Below are 21,475 nucleotides of genomic sequence, written 5' to 3' on the forward strand. Positions count from 1 at the left end.
TAGGCCACCTATCTCCAGCCAGAGGTCTGAACTTGATACCCAAAGCCTGGTGTGGATTCAAAAGAGGTTTGCACCAGAAAATTGTCTCTAGAAGCTATCATCTGCCCAAGCTCCAACCCCATGTAGTTGAGAGTAGGTGAAATTACTCCTTTCAAACTGACATTCTCCAGAGGGTCAAGCTAATGCACAATGGGGATTTGCAGAATATAAGGATGTGATTGGGATGGGGAGGAGAAGAGGGTTTATCTCTGTTGCTTCTCAAGGCAGCTCACATCTCTGTTTCTGAAATACATGTTAGAGAAGCAATTGAGATGCCTGAATACAGCTGTGCAGAGATGAGATGCTGTAGATGTGATGCAGGGCTGGGGGGGCTACTGCACTTTGTGTTAGAGGTGGCATGTAGGCTATTGGTCATCTCAAAGTGTGTGTGGTCCCACTGGGTGGAGTTCCAGATCATCCCAGTGCCTCTCCTGCTTATCTTTGTGTCCTACAGTCTCAGCCTTTTCTCTGCCTTCACAATCGGGTTTACCAAAAGCAGGTTCAAAGCCTTCTCCACTTGCTCCTCACGCTTTATTGGTGGAAAGTTGATCTTTGAGCCAGCTATGTTCACCCCTACACATCCCTAGCCATCCACTTCAACAGAGTGACAGGGCAGGTTGTCATCAGGGTGTAAACCCATAGTTTCAAACCCAGTGAGGCAATCTGGGAGCATCCCAGTGTGGTGACCCACCTGCAAGTGAGAGAGTGGGCCTTGTTGCTTAACCCCCAGAGGTGGTTTCAGGCAGCAGGGCACTAGCAGCTGCTTACCGGTGGGGGGGAAGAGCAGAGGACATCGCGCGTCCTTCGCGGTGAGGATAAGGCGCGTTATGTTTTCAGTCTGCAGCAGTGTGGGTGGAGGGGGAAAGCACAACGTGGTTGTAATCACGTGCAAAACCAAACGCTCCGACACAGAAGGATCAGAGGTCTCTAACGGACTTCGCTGTTTCGTTGCAGGAAACGGCTGTGGGAAAATGCCCAGTGGTTTTCTCCTGAACCCAAAGCCGGTGGAAGCTCCGGGGCCCTGCCCTGCCCGGCCCCTCCTGGCATTGCCCCCCGAGAGCCACCGGCCCTATGGGGCGGGGGTGACCCCTCACCGTGGCTGGGCCAGGGGCAGTCCCTGTCTGTAGGTGCGTGGGGCTCATCCTGCGCTGCTGGGAAGAACATTTTGGGCTTGCACAAGGCTTGTTACTGGGTGCTTAGGGGAGGAATCAAAGGCGAGGAGAAGGAGGGATTGTGGCGGTGCTGCCCCTCCTGGGCTGCTCCCCACACCCCTTGAGCCGCCCCGCCGGTGTGTGGAGGGGAGCGCGGCTGCCCCGGCCAGCACGCCGTGGGGGCCGTGGGGAGGGTGTCCAGGGCACGGGGAGGGCCGGGGCTGCCCGGCCGGGACACCGGGGCACCGCGGCGGCCGGGGAGGGGGGCGGCTGCCGCAGCGCTGGGGGCTCCGCGGCCGTGCCCTCCGGCCTGGGCTCGCCCATTGCCCCCGGGGGGGTGGGCGGGGACACCGGCTCCCCTCCGCCGGTGCAATGGTGCGGTCCCCGCCAGGCTCGTGGCCGTTTCCATGGGGACGCAGCGACGCCTACCAGCGGAGGAAAACGGCGGCGCTCATTGGCTCCCGCTGGCGGGGGAGGGTGGGGCAGGCGGAGGCACGGACCAATCCGAAGATCGCCCGCCTCCCCTGGCCCCGCCCCGGCGGGTTAAGGCGGCGGCCGCGGCTTCCGGCGTGGTGGCCGCAGGCGGAAGCGGCGGCGCGGACATGGCGTCGGGCGGCTCTCGCTCCCCGTCCCCGTCCCCCACCGGGCGCCTGCCCCCGCCCTTCCCCGAGCCCCGCGGCTCCGGCGGCGGGGATGGCGGCGCGCCGGGGGCGGCCGACAGCGACACGGAGGGCGAGGACATCTTCACCGGCACCGTGAGCGCAGGGAGGGAGAAGGGGAGGCGCCCCGGGGGCGGGCCCGGCCTGGGGCGGCTGTGAGAGGGCAGCTCCGGCGCCGGGCCCCGCGGGGCCTGCGGGCAGCGGCGTGGGGGCCCCCGGGTTTGGTTGGAGGAAGGGAGAAGTTCTCCAAACCTCCCCCGAGCGAAAGGGGGGGTAGGTGTCTGTAGGTTCTTGTTCCCGAGGGGAGACCCGGGATCTCCGCCCTCCCCAGAGCACCTCAGGCGCCCTGGGTCGCTGTCGAGGGGGTGCCGTAAGGGTCAGGGTCGGCCCTGGGGTCCCAGGTAGCTGTGAAAGAGCTTCTGCCAGGCTGCTCCCCGCTTCCCCCCGTTATAACACGGTTATAACCCGCCTGTCCTGCAGAGCCCAAGTGCCCCGAAGGAGCCCGTCAGTGTGAAGATGTCCCTGCACGGTGCTGAGGGCAGCTCCCTGCTTCTCCATACCCACCTAGGTCAGGGTTGGAGAGACTCCTGAGCAGGCTGCCTCCTGGTGCGGAACCTGATGGCAGCTGTAGCTCAGCAGCTTTGCTCGGCAGCTTGTGAGGCTTCACAGCCCCGTCTGCCTTCCCCCGGCACCAGTTCTTGTCCCCTCAACATCCAGAGGTGCTGGTGTGGCTGATGTGGTGTTTGCTTCCCTCAGTTTGGTTTGGGGGGATGGACCCCTCTGTGCAGTGAGGGTGAGAGGACTGGAGGCTTCTGATGTCCCTTCCTCATCAGGAGGGGAGGAGGCTCGTCAATACCTTGCTGACCTCTCTTACCTCGTGCTGGCTCAACAGAGAGTCTAGGAAGGGTTGGTGGTACTTGTTCAGTGAAGCAGGTTGCTGTGTTGTTGTATGAATTCCCTGCTGAAGGGGGAGGTGTGAGTGGTGAAGGGTTTCAGCACCTTTTCTTCTTTCTGATAGCCTCCTGTGCATGAACCCCTGGTTGTTGAAGGCTGTTGGCATTAACCCATGCCAGCTGCACCTGCATTTGCTCCAGTCAGTGACCAGCAGACAGGAGGGGATTTCAAACACTGGCTGGTGCTTTCCCAAGCTGAATCCCTCCCCAGCCAGCTGCTGGCATCAAGTTCTTGGGTTCTGTACCAAGTGAGGACCTCTGCTGGAGAGGCTGCAGGAGCTGGCTGCTCCTGCAGGGTGGGTGCTTGGAGACTTGCAGGTACCAGGGTTGATGTCCGAAGCTCTGCAGGCTGTGGCAGGTCACATTGTCCCCTGCGAGGGCTGACACTGTGGCCTCTGCTGGCCCCACCTGAGCTCTCTCCATCCCACTTCTGCCAGCAGGGCCCGAGGTGGTGGCTCTGGCAGGAAGCTCTCCAGACACCTGCCTGGTGCTGCCGTGGTGCCCGTGAGCTGTGCTTGCTCAGGAGCAGGGCACAAGGCAGATCTGGGGAGATGTGGGTAGATTCTGCCTTGTGTGAGCTTGAGAGGATGAAGCTCTCATATTGGTCTGGGCAAAGCAAAGCAACAGTGTCGTATGCTTTGAGAATACCATGGGAAAGAGCAGCCCTTGCAAGAGGAATATGCTGGTACCTCTGGCTGGCACCAGGGCATAGTGGCTGGCATGGTCTTGAACTTCTCAGGACCTTTCTTTGTTGAAGAACTGGAAGATGTATTAGGTGGCTTGTTGCTTTGCAGCCTGCAATGCAGATGAGTGCCAGCTGCCATGGGCTTTCATGCAAATAAAGTGTTCCTCTTCGGAAGCTGGAGTCTGTTGAGCTAAAGCAGCTTATCTGGTGTTTAGTGTTCTTGAAGCAACTGTCACAACTAGTACTTGTTATTAGTTAGCGACCTGGCAGCTTTGCTTGTCCATCTGCCCTTGAGCGTTAGCAAAACAGTCCGTGGGAAGCAGGGGGCTGGTGAGGCCTGTCCAGGTGGCTTGGCAGCGTTAGCCCTTGTACAGTAGCCAGCAAAGAGGTGTTTGGGTCAGGCACAAGTGCTGAGCTGGACCTCATCCATCTGTTGATGGAGGTTGGATCCATGTGTGACCACAGTCTTCTCTAGGGATGCCCTCAAAGGTCAGCTCTCCTGAGCTCTGCTTCCCTGTGGTGAGCATCAGGCTGTTGCTGCAGCACCTAGGGAGCTTCTGCCTGCACGTCTGGTGGTTGGGGTGTGCTAAATCAAGCCTTGGGGATGGCAGGGGGAGTGTTGTGGGCTGAGCTGGAAGGGGCTGTGGCTCTTTTGTAGTGGCAGATGGAGAAGCAGGAACAGTGTGGTGCATTCATAGTCCTAGGAACTAAACTTAAGGCAAACTGAGAAGCTGTCACGGTAGAAAAGCAGATAGCTTGTGTCTGCATGTGGGAGCTGGGGAGTCATTAGGGAAACTTCAGAGCCCACCCTGCCCTGTCCATGTGAGTGGAGGGCTTTTTACCAGCTTGAAGAGCTGTAGAACAGAGGATCTGAATGAGACCTGCTATAAGTGTCCCTAATGTAGGTCACTGTTGGTAGTAGCCCTCCTTGTTGGCTTGGCCACTGGCTGGAAGAGGTCCCTGTGGTGGTAGCACTCTTGTTGGCTTGGGTGCCCTGAAGTTGTCTGGGGGTGGGTCTGGATGCTGTGTTTGGCATGGGTGTCTCTGCTCCCCACTCTCTATGACTAGCAGATGTAGCTCATGTCCCAGCTTTCTCCTCCAGGAAAACACCCTAAAATACAGGAGCACTCACCATCTATTGTCACTGGTGTTTTATGTACTCAAAGACTTGAACCCGCTGCTTTGCTTCTTCCGGAGTAGTGGGAACTGATGGTGTTTCCTTGCTGAAGGAAGTGCCAAAAGAGCCTGTCAGTTTGGAGTCACTGCTAATAGTGCTCCACGTACTGGCTGTCAAAGACAGTTGTTCTCTGCAGAGACATTCGAGAACAGCACTTGCTGCCCCGTTCTTGCTTGTCTGCCTCCAAACCGAGGGAGGATTTGTGATGCTGGCTCCCATAGTGCTTGCTGCAGAAATAGCTCTACCTTCTGGTGTGGTGGACTGGTTGGTGTGCAAGCTTTTGAGTGGGGTTCCACCTTGTCCCCACACCTGCTCCCAGTAGCCAGGATGGTCCCCCCCAGCGAAGCTGCGTGCCAAGGGGCTGTTTGCTGTGGCTGTGTGGTAAGTCCTGGCCCTGGGGCTGGCTTGTCCTGGCCAAGCTGCACAAGAGGAGCATGAGCTTTGGATTGCAAAGCATGGTGTGCAAGACTTTGTAGCAAAATACAGAGAGCCATGCCCGGCTTTGGTCCAGCTGTGAGTGGTGCTGTAGAAGATGTTGTGGCTTCATGAAGCCAGCTTCATGGTACCAGGGCAGTGGAGTCCATGAGCTCCTCTGGACCACATGGAAGCAGGCTGCTGCATTAAGGCAGGCCTGAACCAGCCCTCTGGGGAAGGGAAGCTCTGCTCATGGTGGTGGTTGAGCTGCCAGCACAAGTTAAGCTGCTGACAAGGCTCCTGTGGTCCCCGATGTCTTGCCTTTGGGCAAGCAAATTGCTGTGGGACTCTGCTGCCAGTGATCGATGGCGTGGCTTTCCCAAGGGATCTCCTGCTGGCAGTGTGCTCTGCTTACTGTGGTTAAGCTCAGAGGCTCCTTAGTGCTGCCCACCTGCCTTGATGTGACATTAGTGCTGGTGTGCATGTCACTGCCTGGAAGTGGCATGGCCAGGTGTGTTGTGGATGTTCTGAACAGGAGCACTCGGGTGTACTCAGCTGCCTGCTGCTCCTGGCACCTGTAGTGGAAGGACTGGGGCTGTGGCTCTCTGCCTGTGGGCTGGCACGTCCCAGTGACCTGCTGGCTGCTCCTGCTCTACTCAACATCGGGGGGGAAACTGGCTCTGAAGCTTGATGTGACACTTGGTGTCCTTAGTGGCAGGGATGCCTCAGTGCAGCTTGGCTGGCAGAGAACATGGATGGAAGGGAAGTAGTCTGTGGTGTCCTCTCACTGTGCTCACACAGTAGTGACCCTGTGTGGCAGTGGCTAGGAAGGTGAGCTATTTGCTCCTCCAGCCTCCATTCCTCAGTGTAAATAGTCTCTTGTCCATGTGCTTTTAATTCTCTTCCAGAGCAAGCCCACAGCTCCGAAAAGGGAATCTCTTCTCCCTGTGAGTAGCGCCTCCAAAGAGAATGGGGTTCGTGTAGAGCAAGATGATCAGGACTTGTTTGCAGGTGAGTCTGTATCTAACGGGTACTTGATGGGGCTTTCTGAACTCTAAACCTGCAGTGATCTGCTTTTAAGTCTGGCATGGAGGTCATGGGTATTCTGGACTATCACAGGTCCTTATCTCCAACTCGTGTTCCAGTCTGCTCTGGAAGCATTGAGGTCTGGTAGTATTTTGGGGAAGGTTGGAGTAGCCTTCTCCAGGTCTCTGGCATAACCATGTGGCAGGATTAACTGTTTGGAAGCTGAAGAGGATTAAAAATGGGGTTTGATTTAGTTTTGTTGCCTAAGCTGTAAGGTGGTGAGCGTCTTTCAGAGTTAAAAGGCTTTTGTTCTCTACCTTCTCCTCCTGCCATGCAGGTGAAGGAAGCATCTTCAGTAGAGACATGGCTGTTCCCAAGGAACAGGAAACATAACACCCCTCAGCAGGGGAAAACAAGGAGGGTCAGACTGTTCCCAGCCCTGGCATGGTGGGACACCTCCAGCAGGGAGGTCAGTTCTGGAGACACCTGCTAACAGAGGAAAGTTTATACTTCCTCTGGCTGGAGAAGAGTCCTGGGAAGGAGCCAACCTTCCAGGCTGGCCTATGTGCCGTGTAGGGATCCAGCTCAGCTTTAGCTGTTTGGGTGTGCAGCTCTTCCACCACACAGCAAAGAGGCAATGCCTGACTCCTTCTAGAATAAGTTCATTGCATTCACTTAATGTTCTCCAGCAGGATTGACCGATTACTCTTACTGGAATGGTGATGCACTAAGTTGTGCTTTTTCAAATGCTTACAGGTGTCCTCCCTATGGAATTTTTTTTTTGCTAAATAAGACTGTTGTTGCTCCCTAGATCCCATGAATGTCTCCGAGATATAAAAATTACCTTTTCAGAACCCCAAAGTAGAGAGGCTGACCTTTGCAAACTTCTCTTGACAGATGCCACTGTAGAGTTGTCTCTAGACAGCACACAAAACCACCAGAAGAAGGAACTGGCCAAAGCATCCAATCCTGCCCCCTCATTAGAAGTAGCTGCAAGCTCTTCTTCTAGAAACCCTCCAAAGAGCTATGAGGAGGTGAGAATTGCTCTGAGCTTTCCAACTTGCCTTGCTGGTTTCAGAGTGTAATTGGCAGGAACCTGTCTGTTTACTTAGTTGTAAACATGCATCTTAAATGATGCAGTCGATGTAATTGCCATATTGGATGCACTGGCTTGTATCTTGGGCCATCAGCCTGGGACTAATACTGCTGAAGTGGGGTTCAGGTCAGCCTAATGGCATTGTTGCTCATGTCGTGGTACAGAATTGCTTCCACAGCTCACATAGTAAGTGCCTGTTCTGGTCCTGAGGGTCTGAGCTCTGACTCGGACCTTTAGCACACTGTATTGCTGAAAATGGGGCAAGTGGTGTAGCAGTTCTTGTCCGTGATTTTGAAAGAAAGAGTCTTCTGGGTGACATGGGAGCGCAGGGTCCCTAAGTGGAACTTGTAATCTAATTGCCATGCCCAGTTAATCAAGTGGTGCTTGGCCTAAACCTGTGGGTTTTCCTGTAGAGAGACTGAACCTATTTTGGAGACAGGGAAATTGCCCCAAGCACCCTTGAGCTCATGAGGATGGACTCTGCACCCTAACCCTGAGTGCCATCAGCAGTGTCTCAGCTTGGCTTCGGACTGGTTTAAGTGCAGGGTATGATGGAAAGACCCATTCAGCCTTGGTCTGCCTGTTGTTATCCTGACTCTCCATCCCCCTGTGCCTACACAGTACAACTTCTGCATAGGTTCAGTGCCTGATGCTGTTTTGGGTGAGAACTGAAATCGTGATGTAAAAGAGCTTAAAGGGAACTCCTTGCACAGAGCTCAGGCTGGACTCTGGAGTTTCACCTTGGGGCTGAGCAGTTTGTACATCAGTCTGTGCAGATAGCGGTGTAGTAAAGACAAATCCAGTTTGGGATCCTTGGAACATGTAGCCTGGATGCAAGTGAGAAGCTCCAGGACTTTATAGAGTGGCCTTAGCCAGACAGAAGAGCCAAAGGTGTCTTTGTAGTGTGACAAGCTCACCAAAATGTGTGGGACTTCATGGTTTGAGGTGGTTTGAAGCCTGACTTTCCAGTTTTAACTTGCTGTCCTCCTGTGCTTACTCCAAACAGCTGGAAGAAGAGGAACAGGAGGACAAATTTGAGCTGACTGTAGGAGTGAGTGACCCAGAGAAAGTTGGTGAGTTAACGTGCTGTCCTGCTGCACAGCGAGGCACAGTTGGACAAGCCAAGCTTGGCAGTAGGACCAAATGCAGCTGTTGCCTCCACATGCCACAGCTCCAGCTTTCAAGCTGTCTCTGCAAGTGCAAACTTGATCCTGGACTAGCTTCTCCAAGACTTCTTCCAACATCTAGAAGAAATGAAGCTACACAAAGCAGGATGCCTGGGTCAAAATGCTCCTGAAACCAGGAGCAGGTTCTGGAAAGACAGGGACTTCAAAGGCAGGGAGCCTTTGGTGGGGGTTTTTGGGAGGTGAAACATGATGCTTGCAGTAGCAGAGCTTGGTGTCTGAAACTGTGGTGACCAGTTTGACTTGACCTCCAGGCAGCACTGTCCTGTGTGCAGCACAGGAGGAGGCAAAAATTGCCTTCACCTAAATCTAAGTGCTCTAAATTATTCTGTGCTCTGGCACCTTCTCTAGCAGCTGTGCTTGCCAGGGAAGCAGCTCTGGCTTCAAACTGAGAAGCAACAGGGTTTCTCTCTGAAAGTGGGGGTTAGAGGAACCTGGCCAGCTATGTGGCAGTCCCCGGGGTGCAGAGAACCCAAGGTAACATCTGATCCCAGCCAGTGGAGCAGCCTTGCAAGTGGCAGTTTGCTCTTACTCCATCTTGTGATCTCTGGAACTGGGAGGTACACTGACTTGTAAATCTGAGGTATCTTAGGGGTGGCAGCAGACCTCTGAGGATGCCCTTCAGCTGAACTACCAGGTAAACAAGGGGATTTCTGTGTTAGCTGGAGAGAACTGCCTGTGATGTTTCAGAATCCAGCCACATGCAGCCAGGGGCTGCCTGACTTGCACCCTCTCAATAGGCTGCTTCTTTTGCTGCACAGCCACCAAATTGTTGCCTACTGAGCAGATGCGTAGAGCCAGCCCAAATGCTGTCAGTGTAACAAGTGCCTGATTGTCAGTGTTGGTTGCCTTAGGAAGGAAAAGGAGGGCTCAGCAGTCAGGGTGGCGAAATGCCTAGTGGGCAGGAGTCCAGGGCCTGCAGTGAGATGCTGCCTGTGGTTCTGTGTGAGGATTCAGGAATCTGTCAGGCTGAAGATCAGAACCACTGAGGCACGGGCAACGGCCGGGAGACTGCAGGAGCCTTGTGCTTTGCATTCAGGTGGTGCTGATCTTGGGATACTGATGCCTTGCTTCTGTTTTCCGCAGGAGATGGTATGAATGCCTACGTAGCCTACAAAGTGTCAACACAGGTATGTCTAATTCGTAACTCCTGACATGGGTGCCTTTGTTTTTCCAAGGCAGTCAGACTGACTGTTCTTAGCCAAGCCAGTGGTGGCCTAAATAGACAGGAGGTCTGAGCGCCTTGTTACATGGATTCAGGAGTTGTAATCCACCCCTACAGATCAAAGGATGAGCCTAGCTGAGAAATAGGGTTTGAATCTATTTGAAACGAGACTGTGTTTTTTACAGCCAGTTAACTCTTTGCAGGCCTGGCTGATACCGATGTTCAGCATTGGGCATGAGCACCAGGAATGACATCTGTTAGGGAGAGCCCCAGATTCTGGGGCTGTTGCTAAAGGTGTTCAGTGCTGATGGCAGTGTCAGATTTAGCCAACCTGAACTCAGCTCTCACTGAAGAGCTGCGGCTGCTTCGTGTCAGGACCTGCTCTCCTGGGCTAGTCACAAGAAATGGAGCCTTCTGCAGCTGCTGCCCTGCTTGGAGCTTTGGGGTGCTGCTCCGAGCTCTGCAAAAGGTTGCTCCTAATGTCTGTACAGCAGCCGCTGGACTACAGGCATCCTGTGGTCTGAAGCTGATGGTGTGTGAGGCGGACTTGTTAGTCTCCGGTCCTGCTCTCCAAACAGTCAAAAGCCACGGGTGGCCCCCATAGTCTTCAGGTGATCAAGTGTGACCTGACAGCAGTCCCTGTTCCTGTATGGAGCAGGGATGATGGGATTAGGCAATGGGCAGGGCTCACCCAGCAGCCTGTGGCTGCAGTAACAGCTGCTCTGTTGTTTAGTGGCATTAATATTGCTGCTCAGGCCAAGGAGAACTGCTAGGAGATAAGCTGCTGAAAACCTAGGCTGAAGCTTGCTCTCTTCATTCCTCATACCTTGCAGAGCTCAAGCTGTCCTACTTCATTGTCAGAAGTGACAGCAGGTAGAGCTAGCAAGGCTGTGCGTGCAGGGGCCAGCTTTCCTGGGTGAGTCTGATCTGAGTCCCATCTCTTCCCACAGACGAGCATGCCAATGTTCAGGAGCAAGCAGTTCTCAGTGAAAAGGAGGTTCAGTGACTTTCTGGGTCTCTATGAGAAGCTGTCGGAGAAGCATGCCCAGAATGGGTTCATCGTTCCTCCACCGCCTGAGAAGAGTCTCATAGGTGAGTAGTGGAGCTGGTCCTTCCAATGGTGAGCTTTGTGCCTGAAGGCCAGGCCTGCCTGCAGTCTCAAAGCTGAGAGGGAAGCTGCACAGCAGCCATGGGAAGCAGCTGTGGAAAATAATCTGACTTCTGTGGCACTGACAAAACTCTGGTTCCATATTTGGAGCTCTGGGCTTAAAGCCTTGTTTGGGTTTACAGATGCCTCCACACCTGCTTGATTTTAGAGTAAAGCCTTCTCCTCTGTGCTGTCCACTTGGGTGCAGCTGTAACCCTTCCAGTCTCACCTGGCATTGCTTTGTCTCTCCTGCGTGTCTACTTCTGTTAGCTGTTAGGTATAAGCAGATTTTAAATTTCCAAGTAGCTCTTGCTGATGCAAGGTCTAATTCCTGTTGTCAAATGCCTCTCCTGCTGTTACCCTCATAGCCTGTACCTTGTGACAAAACACGTTACCTTGTGTGTCAAGTTTGAAGCAGCTCAGTAATTTGTGCCTTCCTTCTGTGCTAGGAATGACCAAAGTGAAAGTTGGGAAAGAAGATTCCTCCTCTGCAGAGTTCCTAGAGAAAAGACGGGCTGCTCTAGAGAGGTACAGGCCCCAACAGCTTTTCCCTTCTGCCTGAGCCAAGAAAGGGACCTCTGAAAGGTCAGACTGGCTGCACATTCCCTCTACATGAGAAAAGCTGCTCTGCTTCTAGGCTTGTAGCAAACCAGAGGCTGTTGAAGAGTTGCAGCTGCAGAGAGTTGCTTTGACTCTGTAAAACAGTCTCCTGCTTCAAAAGCCTCTGTTGGTGTTTGGTCCAAATCTGGCCAAACTCCACTGACAAGGCAGGGAGCAAACTGAGCTGTCTCAGGAGCCAAAATATGTTAAGCGATTGTACAAGCAGTGCAGATCAGGTGAGAAAACTTGATCCCTAGCTTGCACACTGATTACACAGCCACAAGTGGCCTTTGCTCTGTGTTGACTGTTGTAGTTAGCACTGGGGTGCTGATCCCCTCCAGCTGCAGCCTCTGAAAGATCTGTTCAAGTTGCTAAAGATGTAAGGCTGGATCTTGATCACTTAGCAAATCCAGTAACTTTCTTGCTATAGAAAGCATTAATCAAAGGTCTGGCAGGGCTGGTCTTGCAGGCTGTTCCCACTGAAGTCCACAGGAAGGTCAGACTCCTGGTGGGTGAATGAGAGCAGCTCCCAAACTGCTGTCCCAGGGTGAACAAGCAGCGTGTTGTGGCTCATTGTGGTGGCTCGGAGCCAGATTTGTTACCACCAAAGTGACTCTCGGTATGTTCCCCTGCACAGGTACCTCCGGAGGGTGGTCAGCCACCCAACAATGCTGCAGGACCCCGACGTCCGGGAGTTCTTGGAAAAGGAGGAGGTCAGTAGTGCGGAATAATGCAGCTCCAAGTATCTTGGAAGTGCAGAAGAAACCGGTACGCAACCAGTCAATGAGGCATGACGCTTCAAAGCTCAGTGAGAAGCAGCAAAACTCTGTAAGAGCTCTTAACCAGTGATAGTGGTAACAGATGTGGTGGGATGACCCTGACTGGATACCATGTGCCCACCAAAGCTGCTCTGTCACTCCCCTCCTCAGCTGGACAGGGGAGAGAACGTATAAAGGCTGGTGAGCTGAGCTAAGGACAGGGAGATTACTCAGCATGGGCAAAATGGATGCAACTTGCGGAAAATGAATTGAATTTATTGCCAATCAAATCGGAGTAGGATAATGAGAAGTAAAACCAGATCTTAAAGCACCTTCCCCCAACCCCTGCCTTCTTCCCAGGCTTAACTTTACTCCTGAATTCTCTAGCTTTTCCGCCCCCCCCAGAGTGGTGCAGGGGAACAGAAAATAGGGGTTGTGGTCAGTTTGTCACACGTTGTCTCTGCTGTCCCTTCCTCCCCAGGGAAGGACTCCTCACACTCTTCCCCTGCTTTAGCGTGGGGTCCCTCGTACAGGAGACGGTCCTCTGTGAGCTTCTGACTGACCTTGGTGTCTGCAGAGTTCTGTCACAGATTCTCACTCCTCTCTGGCTGCAGTGTCTGTTGCAGAGCAACTTTTCCCCCTTCTTGCATATATTATTGTGCACTGTCACTGATGGGCTTGGCCTTGGCTAGCGTTGGGTCTATCTTGGAGCTGTTGGCATTGGCTCTATTGGACATGGGAGAAGCTTCCAGCAGCTTCTCACAGAAGCCACCCCTGCAGCCCCCTGCTACCAAAACCCTGCCACGTCAATACAACAGAACTTCCTTCTGTGTGGGTACTTGTCTGAGCACCGCACACTCACAAAGAGCTCTGCCCTCGCTTGCATCCATTGTGGTAGGGGCTTGTGTTGAGAGCACGGGTGGTCTTTGCTCTCTGAAACCCATGACAGGAGTGTAGCCTGCTGTTTGAAGGTGGGAGGTGTCCTGAATACTCAGATGTTATGGGAGAGCTGGCTTCCTACTGAAACATGTGGCTGGTGTGGTCCCCGCTCCTCAGTGGGAAGCGTGACCGTGCCCATCTGCGTCACTGATGTGGAGAAGTCATTCTTCAAGAGGCTGGGCACTGGGCGAACCTTAGCCTGAGTGATTGCAGCACTAATGCTGTGCTGGAGCTCTGGTGTAGGAGCAGGCATCATGGAAGCACCTCACTTTGCTGCTGGGCAACTGCAGCTCTCCCTGGAAAGTAGTTGTAATTGGTGTAGAGTATTTCCCAGCTCTGCTCTAGTGTCCCCCATGCTCTGAAGCTCTGCTACGTGCCTCTGTGGCAGCTCTGGCAGCCCTCAGTTCAATAGCGTGGCTGGTTCCTACAGATCTGTGTTACCTCAGCCATGCAGCCAGGCAGACCCCACATACAGTGTAACATTTAGGAACTCCTCATTGGTTTGAAAACTGCTCCAGTGCCATTATTAGGAATGTTGTATGGGCTTTGCCACTGCTAAGGCAGTGTCTGGCTGATCCTTTGCAGTAGTTGTGTCTGCCAAGGGACCCACAAGGGAGAGTGATGTGGTGGCTGCAGTCTAAGCTGTTTCTAATCTCCTGGCAAAGCAAACTACTTCTATTTCTTTATAGCTACCAAGAGCAGTGGGCACCCAGACCCTGAGTGGAGCAGGAATACTGAAGATGTTCAACAAAGCTACGGATGCCGTCAGTAAAATGACCATCAAGATGAATGAATCGGACATAGTAAGTGTTAGGACACCTCTGGGCTGTCCTTGTCCTCGCTCTGGAGCTGTGTGCTCTCCCCAGAGCAAGCTTTGGCTGGGAGATGGCAGGAAAGCTCCACAGCAGTGCCATGTGTGGGAATCAGCTCTTGGATTCGTTTCAGTGGTTTGAGGAGAAGCTGCAGGAGGTGGAGTGTGAGGACCAGCGGCTCCGGAAGCTGCATGCTGTTGTGGAGACACTGGTGAACCACAGGAAAGGTGACGAGCTGGGGGCTGCTTGAGCTGGAGCTTGGCCTGTAGCAGTTAAACCTGACCAGAGGTCACTGGTGTGCAGGTGTTCCAGGAGGCACTTCTGTGGAGATACCACAGTGCTTCCTTATCAAGAATTCTCTGTCTCTTCATCATGGGAGACAAGTAGAATGGTAATCCCACCTCTTCTGCCCAGCCCTACCAGTTTAGGATGTTGGTGTCAAAGTGAGTGTCCTGCTAGATGAGGCTGCTGTAGCAAACCTGAGCAGAGCTGATGTTATTACCAATTCCAAGCTGTCCTCTGGCAAGGAGCGGGGATGTTTTCTTCCCCTGTGTGTTTTGGCTGACTTCTGCAAAGCTCTGCCTTGTCCTCCCACTCTTCTGCTTCCCTTCTTCCCACTGGCTGGAGTTTCCCAGCCCTCCTCCCACCATGCTGCAGCAGCTGCTGACTCTGACCACGATGGTGCTGGCTCTTCTAGCCCACATTTCCTGGGGCTACAGCAAAGCAGCTCCTTGGGGTGACCTCTAGGCTGGGGCTTGGCTTCAGAGCACCTGGGGAAGCGAGGCCCCTTGGTTGACTCTTGTTTCCTTCCCTAGAGCTAGCATTGAACACAGCCCAGTTTGCAAAGAGCCTGGCCATGCTGGGGAGCTCAGAGGACAACACGGCCCTGTCCCGGGCACTGTCCCAGCTGGCTGAGGTGGAAGAGAAGATTGAGCAGCTGCACCAGGAACAGGCTAACAATGACTTCTTCCTCCTGGCCGAGCTCCTGGGAGACTACATCCGCCTTCTCTCGGTTGTAAGGGTGAGCACTCCTTTGGGGCAAGCTCTAGGCTCTGCTGCTGGTCCTGACCTTAGGTTTAGGTGTGCCAGGGGGCAGCTGGTCCTCTAAGTTCAAGCACAGAGCATGACATGCCTCTGACCTGTCGAGGCAGATGGAAAACTTCATGCTTGTCCAGTTGTGGATGTGCTGGAGTGGTTAGATTGGAAAAGTGGGGTAGGTGAGGCCTTACTGTGCTGCTGCTCTCCAGGGGAGTTGTGCAGCAAGTTCATGGCTTGCAGGTGGCCTCAACCCTCATGGAGGTGAAAGCTGTGGCTATTGCAGAAGGGCTGAGCTGGTAACCTGTCCTCTGGGTGTTGCAAATAGATTTTCTGGGAAAGAGTTTGAGTCTTCGAGTCTGTGCTGCCTGCCTGGTGTGCTGGCCTCCTTGCTGGAGGCTAAAAGAAACAGGTCCCAAGTGAGCTGTAGGCTGACTCCTTCGTGCCCCAGATATGTCCTGCTTCTGTGCAGTTGTTTGCAGAGGCCAGAATGTAGCCTTGTGAGTAGCCACAAGCCTCCTTGGTCTGCCAGTCTGGACTGGGAGGTGTGGTGGGTGCTCCAGGCCGGGGCCAAGATCTCCTATAGTGCTGGGATGTTCTGGTAAGGAACCCTCAGACTTTACCTGCCTCTTGGCTGCTCTGTCCTTCTGACTAGGCTGTTGGGGCACTGGAACAGTACTTTTGCTTTTCTAGCTCTTCCCCACAATCTGGCTGGATGCATTCAGAAGCCTAATGGGGTTTTCCTTGCTTGGACTCGTGATTTGCAGGACTGCTAAGATCATCTGGCCTCCTGATGGATGTCTGTGAGCTGCTGCTAGAGATTGTGTGGGGTGGGCAGAGGCAGCCCCTTGCTGCCCCACTCTGCATAGCAGGACTGAAGTGGGCCCACAGCAGAGCTTGGGAACAGGCCAGACATTGTGCTTGGGGTGCTGCTAGCTCATGGGTGGCCTCAGGCCTGTCCAGGCTTGCACTGGACCCTGCATGTGGCTGGAGCTCTTCAGTGGCTCCTGCCAAACCCTCGAGCTGGTGGGCAAACCCCTGTGTGGAGGGAGGCCCCAAAGGTGTTCCTGAGGCATGAGTTATTTGATGTTGCACCTAGTAGAGCAGTCCATGTTCTGGCTCAGGTTCAGTTACACTGAGAAGGGCCCAAGACGTCACTGATGAAGCAGAGCAGAGCTCAGTCTCTGCTCCTTCCTTGCAGGGAGCCTTTGACCAGCGCATGAAGACCTGGCAGCGGTGGCAGGATGCCCAGACCATGCTGCAGAAGAAGAGGGAGATGGAGGCCAGGCTGCTGTGGGCCAACAAACCTGACAAGCTGCAGCAGGCCAAGGAGGAGATCACGGAGGTAGGGACCAAGGAGTGCTGGGTCTCTGCTCAGCTCTTTCCCTCTGTGCTGTGCTGCCGAGCTGAAGGGACGGGTATCTCTTGCCAAGCATGCATCAAGAGATAAGCCAGCCCTTGAGCAAGCCCTGCAGGAAGCCCCAGGAGGGGCTGCTTGTGTCCCACCTCTTGTGGTTTCCTCGCAGCACTTGCAGCAAGCTGGGATGCAGCTTGCTGTGAGGATGAGGACCAGGAATGCTTAGCTTTGCTCTGGCAGAGCCTCTCGCACAGTCACGACTACAGAACTGCTTAGAGAGGGCAGCGAGAGGTTCTTCACGTCCCCTGCCCTGCAGACAGCAGCATGCCTCCTCTCTCTGCAGTGGGAGTCTCGTGTCACACAGTACGAAAGGGACTTTGAACGGATTTCTGCTGTCATCCGCAAGGAAGTGATACGGTTTGAGGTAGGTTTGGCCCCACTTTCAGCCTGCAGCCTTCCGCCTGCCTGGCCTTGATGTGCTTTGGCTGGGAACACAAGCCAAGGGTCACCTGGGCTCCTGACCCTGCTCCCAGTGCAGTGGTTGGCAATGTTTGTACATCTGGACACATCTGTGTTGGGGCATCACTGCTCTGGGCAGAGCTGGTGGCTTTTGGCCATGGAGAAGCTTCTATGTGAAAAGCGTATCCTTTGAAATGAAGGTGGGTGGGCAGAGGCCCTCTGAGCCATGAGGCTATGGCCCGAGAGGGGCTTCATCCTCAACATCTCAAGCTCTTGCGCTGGTCTCTGTGGTGCCCCAGGAGGAATAGGAAAACCCTGGTGGTTTCTCCTTCCCCCTCAGAAGCTGGGGGGTTTTGGTGGTTCATTCAGCCTTGTGCTGACTCCTTGCAGAAAGAAAAATCCATGGACTTCAGAAACCACGTCACTAAATACCTTGAGACGTTACTAATCTCTCAGCAGCAGGTGAGTGGGTTTTACCTCCCAAAGCTCAGCTCTGTGTGAACCCCCCTGTGAGTGCATCCTGTCCCTGGATGAGGGGGAGGGATGAGCCCCCGGAGGCTGGAGCAGGGCAGATACAAGCCTTGCACCCCCTGCATGCCTTTGGTGGGGGGGCTGTGCCCTGGGGAGGGGGTTCTGTTCTCCCCCCTGCCCCCCCCCCGCTTCTCAGTTCTCTCTGGGCTTGAGCTGTGCTGGCAAAGCCCCTGCAGCCTCCTGACTCTGTTGTCTCTCCTCTTGCAGCTGGTGAAGTACTGGGAAGCATTCCTCCCTGAGGCCAAGGCCATTTCTTAACAGGAGCACACCAGCAAACCTGGGATTTGCCTTTTTTGGTTTTTTTTTTGGTGGTTTTTTTTTTATATACACTATACCTCTTCCTCTTTTACACGTGAACAAATCCTCGTTCAACACTCTGGAGCTGGTAGAGGTTTAACCCCTGGACAAGCAGCTTGCAAGCCAGTAACTCTTCTAACTGTATATTTTTCATTTAGCAACATATATTTTCTTACTGAAGAGAAACTAGTTTCCTGCTTTAAGATCAGACCTGCAGCGGGGGGGGTAACAATCTATGTAAAATGTATATTTTTCAGGCTGGGTTTAGGGCTCTAATGACTATCTTATCCTGCAGCGCTATTAACTTCTGTAATAAAACTTCTATCAGGGCACACGGGCTCCGTGTGGGTGGGGCCGGGGCCGAGCTGGGTAACGGTGCTGCGGGAGGCTCCGGCCGTGCTGTGACGGGCGCGTGTGACCTTGGGCGCTGCCCCGGCACCTGCCTCGGCTCCTGCCGAGGCTTTGGCTTCCCGCCGCTCCCGGAGCTGTTTTTAGGTCTGAGTTCAGCGGGGCTGCGCCGGGGCTCTGCGTGGTGGGGGCTGAGGGGGCCCCGAGCGGCCACTGCGAGGGGTTGGGGGCTGCTCCCGCCCCCCGCCTGACGGGCTGCTCTTGCTCCTTCCCCCCTCCCCGGCGCGCCCCGGCATGGCTTTCACCAGAACCGATACCCCTGCTGCTGCTACCGAGGGGAGCAGCGGCTCCCGCTGACTTCCCACTTTCCTTTCCCCTTGTCCCTGTAGCGCCGGGTCTCTGCGGCGCCGCCAGGCTCCGGCTGTCCCCGCTCCCCGCAGGGCGCTGGGGTCGGAGCTCCCGGCCGGGACCGGGGTCCCCCCCCCGTCCCCAAGGGGGGCCATGATCGCCGTGTCCATCTCCGCGGCGGAGGCGCAGGCGGCAGCGCGCAGCCCCGACAGGGCGCACACGGTGAGGGGCGCCCGCGGGCTATGGGGGTGCGGCTCTGGGGAAGGGTTTTCCCACCTGCCTTGGGGGGTTGTTGCGGGTCGGAGGTCTCCGAGGGTGGAGGGTCTGTGCCCTCTCTGCAGGGACCCTGCTCCCAGAGGTGCTCCGGGAGGGGGAGCCCCTGCAGAGGGGGCACAGACCCTCCAACCGTTGGTGGGGAGGGGTCCCTGGCCCGGGGTCCCCGCTGGCCCCCAGGGGGGCCTGTCCCGGGATGCCCCCCCTGCCCTGGGGGTTGGAGGTCCCCAAGTGTCCCCGGGGGGTCCCTCCTCTCGAAAGGGGCAGCCACTGCCTTGGGAGTGGGGCTGTTCCTCTACCCGGGGGGGGTGTCCCTGTCTGCCCCAAGTGCCGCCACCGTTACTGGGGGGGGGTGCGACGGCAGCAGGGACAGGAGCTCTGCCTTTGAAAAGGGGTTCCCTGGCGCGGCGTCTCCTCTGGCCTCAGGGAGTGTGTGTGCTTAAGGGGGGGTCCCTTTCTGCCGCCGGGTACCCCCGTCTGCCCCACGGGTGGGGCTGCGCCGTGTCCCTCTGCCCTCCCGGGGGCGCAGGTCTCCAAGTGCCCGCAGAGCACTTTCTGCCCCCGAAGTTTTTGGGGGTCCCCTCTGGCCGCAGGTGGGTGTCACCAACTGTCCCCATGAGGCCTCGCTGGAGGGACCCCTGTCCTTGGAGGGGGCACCGGGGGGTGGGGGGTGGGTGTCCTGTCCCGGGGAGACCTCTGCCTGAGGACCCTCTATCTTTGAAGGGTGAGATGTCCCTGGCTCAGAGGATCCCCTGGGTGCCCTGCCTATCACCAAGGGCTCCACACTGGCCCCAGAGGGAGGTGGGGGTCTCCCGTCTACCCCAGGGGTAGGAGGTCCCCAGCTACATCCCCAACTTCCCTGCAGGCTGGGGGGGTCTCTCTTGGCTCCTGGGGCCCCACCCAGAGAGGTGGGAACATCCCACTTGTCCCAGGGGCTGGAGAGCCTGGGGGAGGGGCACAGTGTGTGGATGTCCCTGGGGGTCCCCAGGAGTCTGTCCCTGCTCTGGGGGCTGGAGCCCACTTCTCCTTAAGAAAGAGGGTGTCCCTGTCCCAGGGTTGCTTCTCTGGCCTCAGGGGAGGTTGGGTGGTCCCCACCTGCCCTGAGAGCCCCCAGGGGGTCCCTGCATGGGAGGCTGGGGGTGTGTGTCCTGCTGAGGTCTCCCTGGAGGGTGTTGTTGTGTGTCTTGGCCTGGGGGGTCCCGATGGCACATTGGGGTGAAGGTCCCTGTGTGTCCACAGGGCTCCCTGCCCAGGGTGCAGGGTCACTGTGGGGAGGTGGGGATGTGGACAAGGTTGCAGGGCCATGCCTGGCCCTAGTGGGTCCTGACCTGCCCTGGGAAGGGTGGGTTGTCTCCCCCTGCTCCAAGGTTGAGGTGCCCCATGTCCCCCTCCCTGGTGTCCCTGCAAGCTCCAAGGGGGTTGAAGGTCCCTGTTTGTCCCTGTCCACACCTAACCCAAGGGCTGGAGGTCTCTGCCACCCTCTCTGGGAGGTCCCATCTGCTCCTGAGGTCTGCACTGGGCTCAGGGGATCCCTCCCTACCCTAGAAGTTAGAGGGCTCAGGGGATCCCTCCCTACCCTAGAAGTTAGAGGGCTGCCTGTTCTGGACAGTGGGGAGGGTGGAGGTTACCAAGAGTGTGTGTGTGAGCTGGCAGAGCCTGCCTCCCCTTGGAGGATGGTGAAGATGATGGACATGAGAATGATGAGGATCCTGAGGATGCTGAGGATAATGGGAATGATGGGGATGCTGAGGAGGAGGATGATGATGAGGATAATGAGGATGATTGATGATGAGGATGGTGATGATGGGGATAGGGATGAGAATGATGGGGATGAGGATGCTGGGGCTGCTGAGGATGATGAAGATGAGGATAATGAGGATGACTGATAGGGATGAGACTGGTGGGGATGAGGATGATGGTGAGGAAGGCTGTCCCGTGCCGCAGGTGTTCCGGGTGGAGGTGCTGTGCAATGGTCGGCGGCACACGGTTGTGAAGCGCTACAGCGAGTTCCAGGCGCTGCACAAACGGGTGAGACCTCGGCAGGGACATGGGGAGGGCACACAGGGACGCCCACTCCCCAGGCAGGCAGGACCAGCCCTGTCATCCACCGGCCATGTTGCTGCTGTGATGTCCCCCCACCCCATGCTCTACCCTAGATCAAGAAGACCTGCAAGGTCCCTGACTTCCCCCCACGGCATGTCCCCAACTGGATGCCCAAAGTGCTGGAGCAGCGCCGGCAGGGCCTGGAGCTTTACATCCGGGTGAGGCACTGGCCAGGGGTGGCTTTTGGGGTGTGTTGGGTTCTGTTGGGTGCTGACCCCGGGTAAACATCAGGGTGTCCTGTACCACAACGAGGAGCTGCCCCAGGACGTGCTGGACTTCCTGAAGCTGCGGCGCTGCCAGCAGGACCCCAAGGCCAGCAGCTCCCCGTGAGTAGCCAGGCAGCGCCCGCAGCTGTTGGGCTCTGCTGGCACCCGGGTTAGCCCAGCATGGGGCTGGGATCGTCCCCTCACCCAGGTTAAACACCCCTGCCAAGACCCGGGGTTGGGGGCACTGGGGACAGGTGGGTGGAAGCTTGGACCGTCTGCTGGGCGCTGACGTCCCCTCTCCTGCAGCAGCACCGGCCGCCCGCCCTCCCAGCGCCCTGTTGTTGGCTTCTGCACTGACCCCTATGCACAGCCTCCAGGCACCCGTAAGGAGCAGGTCCCCAAAGCCTCCCAGGAAACAGTGCTTTTGGGTCCCCAAAATGTTTTTCCTTTACCGGGGCCAGCAGCGAAGCGGCTCCAACTCCTGCCTTTCCCCGCAGAGCCGCTCCCTGACACCGTCCTCAGTGGGGTGCTGCAGGGCCTCTACCTCCCCCCGAGCTGCACCCCCAGTCAGGCAGCGCCCTGTGCACACACCCCCCACCCCCAGCACCTGGGGCCGCAGTGGTGAGCACCTGGGCAGTGGACATCCCCACTGCAGAAATAACTCCTTCCTGCTGGGATGGGGCAGGAAAATGGGAGAAGCCAAGGGGGCCAGT

At 56.0% G+C, this 21,475-nt stretch overlaps 2 protein-coding genes across 5 annotated transcripts in view; both read left to right on the forward strand.

Moving 5' to 3' along the window:
* Positions 1 to 1,760: 1,760 nt before the first annotated feature.
* SNX1 (sorting nexin 1) lies at positions 1,761 to 17,816 on the forward strand. Of its 2 annotated transcripts, none has more exons than XM_030498344.1 (15): positions 1,761 to 1,945; positions 5,987 to 6,089; positions 7,002 to 7,138; positions 8,207 to 8,273; positions 9,471 to 9,514; positions 10,500 to 10,641; positions 11,146 to 11,224; positions 11,934 to 12,009; positions 13,683 to 13,796; positions 13,939 to 14,032; positions 14,621 to 14,826; positions 16,042 to 16,185; positions 16,541 to 16,621; positions 17,047 to 17,118; positions 17,395 to 17,816. In XM_030498344.1, the coding sequence occupies exons 1-15, from the start codon at positions 1,793 to 1,795 to the stop codon at positions 17,443 to 17,445; spliced, it is 1,563 nt and encodes a 520-aa protein (XP_030354204.1). In that variant the 5' UTR covers positions 1,761 to 1,792; the 3' UTR covers positions 17,446 to 17,816. The 2 variants fall into 2 exon arrangements, with proteins under 2 accessions (XP_030354204.1, XP_030354203.1); XM_030498343.1 differs by having other exon boundaries at positions 1,775 to 1,945; positions 13,921 to 14,032.
* A 69-nt stretch (positions 17,817 to 17,885) lies between these two features.
* Positions 17,886 to 21,475, forward strand: part of SNX22 (sorting nexin 22) — a 3,754-nt gene continuing 164 nt past the window's right edge. Inside the window, exons 1-7 of one of the 3 annotated variants that reach the window (XM_030498348.1) lie at positions 17,886 to 17,979; positions 18,222 to 18,402; positions 20,398 to 20,481; positions 20,610 to 20,714; positions 20,788 to 20,882; positions 21,069 to 21,145; positions 21,260 to 21,475. The exon at positions 21,260 to 21,475 is cut by the window's right edge and continues 164 nt beyond it. In XM_030498348.1, coding sequence (XP_030354208.1) covers positions 18,334 to 18,402; positions 20,398 to 20,481; positions 20,610 to 20,714; positions 20,788 to 20,882; positions 21,069 to 21,145; positions 21,260 to 21,387 — 558 coding nt within the window. In that variant the 5' untranslated portion in view covers positions 17,886 to 17,979; positions 18,222 to 18,333 and the 3' untranslated portion in view covers positions 21,388 to 21,475. Of the gene's footprint in view, positions 17,980 to 18,221; positions 18,403 to 20,300; positions 20,482 to 20,609; positions 20,715 to 20,787; positions 20,883 to 21,068; positions 21,146 to 21,259 lie in introns of those variants that run through there. The other 2 variants (XM_030498346.1, XM_030498347.1) reach the window with 2 other exon arrangements.

The sequence above is a fragment of the Strigops habroptila genome, chromosome 9, assembly GCF_004027225.2.
Source record: "Strigops habroptila isolate Jane chromosome 9, bStrHab1.2.pri, whole genome shotgun sequence".
Classification (NCBI taxonomy): Eukaryota; Metazoa; Chordata; class Aves; order Psittaciformes; family Psittacidae; genus Strigops; species Strigops habroptila.